Genomic DNA, 8608 nt, shown 5'->3' with positions numbered 1-8608 from the left:
TTTAAAGCCTTACATATTAGCTAATCCATATAATGCGACTCTTCTGAAAATTGAGTGTGCACAGAAACATCAGTACATACCTAGAATGCCAGAGAGGTAGTTGTTTGAGGATAGCAATACAAGCTTCTTGTGTTAGTTTAAAATGTTATGCGATCGCTTAGGCAAAAGCCGACATTCAGATCTTCCTAAGTTATTCGCTAATATGTGGTTACAAGACTTCATTCATACTTGAGTGCACCTGTGTTCAGTCTCCTGCTGTCTTCAGAATTCAAAAGAGCAAAAACATCTAAACTACCACTGAGGCTGAGCCAGGAAGTCTCGCTGGTAAAAATGTGTCAACCAGTTCTCAACTTGCACCCTTCCACTCGCAATCGTTGACATGGTAACCGGTGATGAGAGAACGCTGGATCTGACTACAACTTTCGGACTCAATGCACTTGCCGCATTAGCCACTGTCCTAGGTGGTTGTGTCATTTTCAGCAACAAACTCCTACAACTCGCCAGTCCCATGTTCATGGCTGTTCTCCTTAGTGTATCTGGGGGAATAACGCTTTTTCAAACTCTCGTCCTACTGCTGGCAAGCTCGTTTCAAGAATTTTATGAAACATTCGGAGAAAGTGACGGTGCTGACAAAATGAGGATAGACGACAACGATATCGGCAATGCATGGCTGGCAGCCACTGGGTGTTTTGGTGGTGGTATACTCATTAGCTACCTTGTCGACTATATCGTTCAGAAACTCACGCCGGGTCAAAATATGAATGGCACAGCTCGTATGCACCCCGAACGTCTGTCATTCGAAGAAGGTATGTATGACCTCAAGCCACCAATAGAACTCGCTCAAAACCAGGGCAGCGATGTATTTATCAAAATGGACGAAGCTGCCAAAGAGAAGCTGCAGCGTATGGGCATTCTGAGTGCCATGGCAGTTGGTATTCATAATATTCCCGAAGGCATAACTACATTCGTGGCTTCCTCCGAACATGCGTGGATTGGACTGTCACTTGCGATTGGTGTCGCTCTACACAATGTTGCCGAGGGCATTGCAGTTGCTGCACCAATTTACTTTGCAACAGGCAGCACATGTCGCGGTCTACTTTGGTGTTTCTTATCAGTTCTTGCACAACATATTGGTGGTCTCATAGCATTTGTGTCACTTGGCACAGATGCCGATAATGCATCGCAGGGCATTTTATACGGTTTGTGCGCCGGTATGTTGTCTGGCATCACTATGAAAGAAATCATTCCTACTGCCTACATGTACGCTAATGGACGGATGTACCTCGTGTCGGCTGGTGCACTAGGTGGTATGTTCTTAATGTCTACCGGGCTCATTTTCTTCAAGTACATCGGCGTATGACTTGATTATATTAATATCAAGAATTTAAAAATCCTGGTATAAGTGAGAACCATAAGTGGACATGTGTAAAAATTTTAAAATAATGAATATCATGCATCTTGTTGATTTTAGTAGGTGACAGTGCGGCGGAGACGATTTTCCTTACATGTTCTGCAGATGCAACGACCATCCACGATTGGACAGCTTAGCGCTTTCGTATGAAATACTTCACCCTTGTGATAATGACAGAACTCGCGGTCACATAGGCAGCAGTAGTGCAAAATACGTCGATCCAAAGTAGCACTGAACGGCACCTTCTTCTTGCATTTCGGGTCGTGACAAATGTAGCACTGATTGCGTAATGCACGTGTTTTGGCTGGAGGATGTCGCGGTCGGAGTTTTCCCTTAAGCTCTGGAACTGGAACCATGTATGTAGATCGACTTGAACTTGTGACAAGACCAAATTTGTTTGTAGCCTGAACAACAAACTTGTACGTCTCGCCGTGATGCAATTTGTCTACAATGACTGTAGTTGGTAATGGTACAGCTAACAACTTGATCCATTTCTCTTCTTCTGTCTTTGTTCGCGTCCAGCGTACGGTATAGCATACAATTGGAACCCCATTGTCCACTGGTTTCTCCCATGATACACGAGCAGCAGCATTTTCTACAGTTGTCTTGCTTGGCTCAACTTCCACTGTCACGCGCGAAGGCATGTTCGGTGGCAATCGGCGTAAAAGGCGAAGCAGCGAGTCAGCATCTCCATATATAATACCGCGAATTGGCAACATTACCATGACAAGAAGGACGATTGCGTCATCTAGCCACCAAAAGTACATCTTCAGCAGACCCCATACGCTTTGACCCTCGTGCTCGTCGTTATCATTGGAAGAATCTGCATCTGAATTCATGTTACTGCCACTCTGAGACGACTGCGAATATGAAGACCGTGACGTTCCTGAGCTGGACATTGACGGCAAAGTTTGTGCTAATGATGATGTTGCAGCACTACCCAGAGCGTCTTCACAACGCACATAAGTGCGAGGACTTCGTCCATATGAATTCCAGGTCGTGAGACGGTAGATTACGTGTTCACGAGGTTCCACGACGTCGAGAAACTCCGTGTCCGCTCCTGTATACACTGTAATCCAGGTCGACTCACCAGGACTTCGACGTTGGAGTTGGTAACGTTGTGGCGTCTCTTCAGCTGGCACCCACGCAATTTGTAGTAGCTTTTTATCCTGCGCCGTCGAGCCTTCCGCAGTACAAATACTTGATAAAGCGGCTTCAGGTTTGCGTCCCATACCAAGATATTTCATTTGTAGGAACATCGCCAGTTGACGGCGATGCAACTCACTATAAACACCAACTTCCTGTAATCTCGCGCCATCATTTGCCATAAGCAAGGGAAATGTATAGCCAGAGATTGAATTGGCTCGAAATACGTCACTGTACTGGGGCAATTGCACAGCATAAGCCACCCAGTCGGCCACCTCGGCCACAGTCATTTCAGCACCTACACTCTCCCATCGTTCATCCAGCTCTTTCCATGAGATGACGGTGTCGTGATCACTGTCCAATTTCTTAAGTGCTGCATCTACGTCGTGATCAGTCTGTGCCCTAATCTTGAGTTCCGATAAGTCTAAGCCGCCACTATCGTCGGTATCAAGCAAGTGGTGCAGTTTGTCTTTTATCTGCTGGATCTCGCGATATTCCACGCGTCCGTCGCGGTCAAAGTCTGCTAGTAAACTCTCTGCAGTTTCCGTCGCAAGCACAAACGTAAGCACTTAAGCAAGACAAGCACGTGGTATAGACCACAAATCTTAGCTTCTAATTGGTAACATCATAGAGTGCAACGTATAGATATTAGTAGTCACCCACGTACCAACTTCGGGCTCCTGGTAGGTTTTATTGCACTTATTGGGTTTCTTGCATGTAATATCGACATCTTCGCTTGTTCCATCTGTCGTAACCCCTACCGACATGATATTGCTAGTATCTGAGACAATATAGCTAATCAGAGCGTGTATGGACACAACACAAGCATTGTATGCTGATACCTTTCGTACGTGTTGTGACGACGTCCTTAGCGTTAATCGTTTTTGCGCATAACAAAAGAACAAACGCTGTCACTGCGAATGCTTTCGGCAGCGCAATCCATCGACGACTAATTGGACAAGAAACGCAGACGCTATAGCGTATGCAGCAGTGGCAAACCCGCGGAGGATGCAGCGGTCGCATTGTTGAGCTGCGATCCTAAATCCTTGAAATTGTCACACATTTGTGGTCTTTTCAAAATACCTGGCCAATGATACGAGTCTGCACCAGGTTCTTTTTCCGTATATATGCAGCGGTCTAAAATAGGTAGATTGCCCAAAAGTATATTCATAATTAAAAACTGTCAGTACCACATCAACAATATTAATTGTTGGCTGGATCAAAATTTAATATTCAGAAAGAATGTAGACGTCTGAACTAACTGTAGAGGAGTGAGGATAGGAATGAAGCACAACCTTGACTTTTGCGAGATTATGTAGCTTTTCTGTTGCGATCGGAGAGGATAATCAATGAGCTGACGTGATCAAACTTTTTTTCATCGCATAGGTCCCGAAGGTTTGCTATTTTGAGGCCTTACGCAGTCGAGAATTATATTATGGGTACAAAATGACCTTTTTTATCGCTACTTTTAGTCAAGCAGGAATTGCTGACTCTCTTGAGCTTTAATACTCAATAATCTTTACCCAAAAAGAGTCGCATGTAGGTTGTGAGAATGTAACGAGATCTGGTGTTTGAGGCCAGTGATTCTCAACATTAAACCTTCGGGAAGAAGAAAAACCTCCTTCGTTCTACGCACTTCAACTTGCCTTTTGCTGATGACTTCGCCGCCTCCACTGAGCAACATGTTGCCCATCGCATCCGATGCAATGTCTGGTCCTCCTGCGATGAAAAAAAAGAAACCTGGACGTACACCGAGTCTCATTTGGCAACTACTCACAGACGAACCTGATCCGCAGCGTCGCAATTCGGCGACTTGTAAACACTGCAAAGAATCTGTTGCATACTACAAAAAGTCCGAGCAAGCCATTCGCCATCTCAAGAAATGTTCACGTTTTCAAGAGATGCAGCACCAATTCACCTTTATGAATCAATTTTCTGACCATTTACCACTATACAACCAAAAAGTTATGGCGAAAAGTCCAGCGACAAAGCGACCAAAAACGGATCAAACTTTAAGTCAGCGAGCTCAAGCTCAAGCACAATTAGACGTACAACTTCAAGCAACGGGAATGCTTGGGAGTGCATTGGATCAAGCAGCGGCACATCATGCGCAAGTGATGAATCAAATTGCCATGCAACGTAGTTTGTCCGAGGGTTTGATTGATCCAACTTCTATGACCGTGACGTTGAAAGACGATACAAAGGAAATAGTATCAAAAGCCAAAAACACCAAGTACGGGCCATTGTCTAAGACACAGAATGAGCGGTTTGAAGAGGAATTGGCCATGCACGTATATGTCACGGGAATGGCATTTGATGCAGTTGAAGACTCTCATTTTGCTAGAGCTTTAGCATTGCTACGACCAAATGTCAAGCTTTTTGACAAAAAAAGACTGGAAACGGACTTGATGAATCGATGCTATGAGAACATGCACAAGCAAGTGTGGGGGAGTCTATCATCAAGTCTTGCTCGAGTTTGTTTAAAGCGAGATGCGTGGTCGAATTGGAATTTGTATCATAAGCGTAACTCCGACGAAGCGTATGTTACGTATATGGCCGTAAGAAACGACAAGCGCTTTTTCCTAGAATCGGAAAAAGCTACAGGAACCGAGTCACAGTACAATTCCATCTTGATTGCTCAAGATATCAAGCGAATGATGCAGCCCATTGTGAGTAATGTTAGTGGAGTCGTCACAGGAAGCACAGAGTATCATTCGCGAGCATGGGATATGCTTAAGGCTGAGTATCCTACTAAGTTTTTCTACGGATGCATATGTCACGCACTTCATTTGGCAATAATGGACATTTTTGGCCCATCAAAGACACTTGACAATGATTTCAGACGATCGACACCGCAAGTTCCGATGGGCTTCCCGTTTCAGGATATGGTCGAGCTGACGACTAACTGCACTGAATTGTTGTCGTTTTTTAGCAGCTATCAGTACGCGCCAAAGTACAAAGTGTTCGATTCGCAGCTGTTGCATTCTATAAAGGAGTTTTCGAATGCGTCGTCGACCATGTCTTGGGGTACGTTAGCAGCACGATTTCGTTTATTAATGCAGTCTGAAGATATATTACAGTCGATTGTTAGTGACCCCGACTTCCTTGGTCCTGAGTCACCATCAAATCAACGTGCGATTCGGTCAAATATTAAAAATTTTGTACTGAGTTTAAACTGGAAATTAACTCTGGAAAAGGCCATTACCATTCTGACGCCGATCGAGTTAATATTGTACAAGTTTCAAGATGATCGAGCGCCGATTTCTGAGGTTTATTTTGAGTCCAAGCATTTACTTACGGACTTTGACGCAGTTTTTGGTCTCGCGACGATCGAACTTGAATACATTAAAAAGGTTGTAACGGAGCGCTGGCAGTACGTCCTGAGTGAAGCTCATGGATTGGCGTTCTTGCTGGACCCTCGATATATTGGCAAATCTATGACAAGGGATTATCGCGAGCAAATCGAAGAGCTAATATTTAACTTTCCCGAAACGGATCAGGACGTGGGAATAAACCAAGAGCGAAGAAGCTTTATGTCTGAAGAATACAATGATTACGTCATCTACGCCAAGAATCAGCGCAACAATCGCACGTACAAATGGGAAATGCTTGAAAAAGGTAATCGTACGCCATTACAGTTCTGGCAAACGGATGCAGACGATTGGCCACACCTTAAGTCTCTGGCGCTGACTCTGTTCTCGCTGGCACCAAGTAGTGTAGCGTCTGAAAACACGCTCTGTAAGAGTACATTGACGCAGTCCCGTCGCCGCAACAAGCTAAGTTATGATGATATGAGACGTTTGGCTTTTATTTGTATTAACGACTCGCAGTTCACCGGAAATCGCGTGCTTCGTGAAGTACCAAACACCACATTGCCCGACTTCACCATGGGAGACACAGCGCTTTCGCCAGACGGCATGATGATGTGGATGATCTAAAAGGGGTGTGGCTGCCTTTCGCTCACTTTTATATGAATGGCTGGCGAATATTGATTTTAAACACGTAACGATGTGCTGGATACTTCATGTTTCGTTGTGAAAATCGATAATTTTACAAACGTCGCGAGTTAACCATTCCATTCGTGCGGACACGATCTGAGCGTCGACTTTGTTTGAGTTGATGTGGGAAACTTGTTGACAGGATCCATCAAGTAATTGGGTGTGATCCTCTGACAGGCGACAAATACAGGAGCTATGTAAGCTCCAGCAAGTTTTGTTGTTTTGTGATTAATCATACCTCAGCTTTCTCTCTCGTGTCTGTGTCATTTGTGAGGCGGTTCATGGAGATACTAAAATTGAGTTTAAGAAATACATGAATCGCCCGGTAATGGATAATATGCATAGCTTTGGTGATAATATGGGATATTTGGCTTATATATGTATTATCAACTCACAGTTCTCGGGAAATCTTGTGCTTTGTGAAGTGCCATACAGCACATTGCCCGATTTTGCCACGGAAGACACGGCGCTTTCGCTAGATAGCATGATGGTGTGAATGCTCAATAAGAAGTTTGACAGCCGTACGCCTGGTTACACCTACGACAAATGTCGCTTAATTACTTGACTTGGCAGAAAGCTATCATCTCCAAAGTTGCTGCGCGCAAGTAAACACTCTTGCTCGAAGCTCGCTTGAAGAACTGGGCGCTTGACACAAGAAGCTTTGCAGTGAGAGCCGGCTGTGCGTTCACAAAATTCTGATTGAGGCATTTCTGGGCGTGTCTAACGAGCAAAATTTCAAGGTGATGAATGCATTTAGACAAGTAATTACCGTGTCGACCCTTGGACTACCCACAATAATTATTTTTTATTACGACTCGGTCGTCGAATTGACGACAAGTGCTATCACGTGCGAATGAGTTCCCATAAACTTCGCACAGAAAATGGATTTGTACGCTCTCCGAGAAACAAAACTAGAGCCCTTCAAGTTAACATTTATGTTGATTTGTTGGTGAAAGCCGAATTTTATTTATATTTCTGTTCAATGCTGCCATATCTATACCAACTGTGATGACTCGAAAGAGCATAAAAAGAATGAAGGGACGCTTAGAGCCCGAAAATAAATCTGTGATTTTTTTCTATTTAAGCATTCAATGATGAAAGTGGAGCCACCGCCTAGGCGAATCTACGTTTGTTTACTGTAAGAACAAACGTAGAATTTGTGCGTGTGAAATAGACGTATAGATACGTAGTTACTCTCCAATGCACTAAAGAGTGCTTGTGGTGAATTTGACGACCCAGTCATAATAAAAATGTAATCTGGTGGGTATGAATCACGATTTGCTCACTTTTCTAAATTCAACACAATTATACAGCTTCTGTCTTCATTTGAACCCACGAAATACGATAATTGGCACTTCAAGGGTCAACAGCAGTAATCGCTTTCCTAAAGGCATTCATCACCGAGGTTTATGTGTTGGTGATCCAGGCAGTAGCGTACAATGCTAGCAACCTCCAATTTAGGAAGCTGCGCCCAAGAATAGGCACTAACGTGCATTGATTCCTTAGGAGAAGCCTTCCCCAAGAGTAAAGTGTTTGAACGACACAGTAGAGCTATGGCGTGGACTAGCAGCTCATGTGTCCCTCAGACATCCCCTTATGGGGCCTGCAGCGGTGCTGCCATAGCTTTGCGCTTGAGGAAACGTCTTTAGATCACCGACTTCTCGTTCTTTACAAGAACCAAGTACGAGCGCAGCGGACTGCCTCCAAGAGTACTTAAAACCTTAACCAAGGTAAAATTGAAACTGATTTTTATTTATTTTTATCCTAATTATTAATGTTTAGATTTTCCTAAATATACTAAATATATGCAGAAAAATTTAAATATACAACCACTGGCTACCTAGCCTCATACCGTATTCTTGTTTGGGTGCAGTCACAGCATGCACATCTTATGTGACACGCACACCTGTTACCAGGGTACGTGTAGCCCCGTTACACCCTCCCCCACTAAAATTGAGAACATTTAGAGTTCCAATCGATGATTGTCTCAAAGAGGCTCGCGTGTCCGTTACACACTGCAACTCCATTTGTTGTGACAACAACTTCCTTGCTC

The 8608-nt window shown here is 44.1% G+C and overlaps 4 protein-coding genes across 4 annotated transcripts; 2 read left to right on the top strand and 2 right to left on the bottom strand.

The window, feature by feature from the left end:
• Positions 1-379: 379 nt before the first annotated feature.
• PHALS_10507 (zinc (zn2)-iron (fe2) permease family) lies at positions 380-1360 on the top strand (the record flags this gene model as incomplete). Its single annotated transcript, XM_024725942.1, has 1 exon — positions 380-1360. The coding sequence occupies one exon, from the start codon at positions 380-382 to the stop codon at positions 1358-1360; it is 981 nt and encodes a 326-aa protein (XP_024576668.1).
• A 107-nt stretch (positions 1361-1467) lies between these two features.
• Positions 1468-3580, bottom strand: PHALS_10506 (Cell surface glycoprotein STIM, contains SAM domain; the record flags this gene model as incomplete). Its single annotated transcript, XM_024725941.1, has 3 exons — positions 1468-3092; positions 3225-3338; positions 3400-3580. The coding sequence occupies 3 exons, from the start codon at positions 3578-3580 to the stop codon at positions 1468-1470; spliced, it is 1920 nt and encodes a 639-aa protein (XP_024576667.1).
• A 632-nt stretch (positions 3581-4212) lies between these two features.
• On the top strand, positions 4213-6495 carry PHALS_10505 (hypothetical protein PPTG_05827; the record flags this gene model as incomplete). Its single annotated transcript, XM_024725940.1, has 3 exons — positions 4213-5498; positions 5551-5584; positions 5638-6495. The coding sequence occupies 3 exons, from the start codon at positions 4213-4215 to the stop codon at positions 6493-6495; spliced, it is 2178 nt and encodes a 725-aa protein (XP_024576666.1).
• A 128-nt stretch (positions 6496-6623) lies between these two features.
• Positions 6624-7263, bottom strand: PHALS_10504 (uncharacterized protein; the record flags this gene model as incomplete). Its single annotated transcript, XM_024725939.1, has 5 exons — positions 6624-6725; positions 6794-6845; positions 6951-7030; positions 7097-7107; positions 7167-7263. 5 exons carry the CDS (start codon positions 7261-7263, stop codon positions 6624-6626), a joined length of 342 nt encoding a protein of 113 aa, XP_024576665.1.
• Between the last annotated feature and the right edge of the window lie 1345 nt (positions 7264-8608).

The sequence above is a fragment of the Plasmopara halstedii genome (assembly GCF_900000015.1).
Source record: "Plasmopara halstedii genome assembly, contig: Scaffold_474, whole genome shotgun sequence".
NCBI lineage: Eukaryota > Oomycota > Peronosporomycetes > Peronosporales > Peronosporaceae > Plasmopara > Plasmopara halstedii.
The sequence above is the reverse complement of the archived record's forward strand: the minus strand, read 5'-3'. Positions and strand labels throughout refer to the sequence as shown.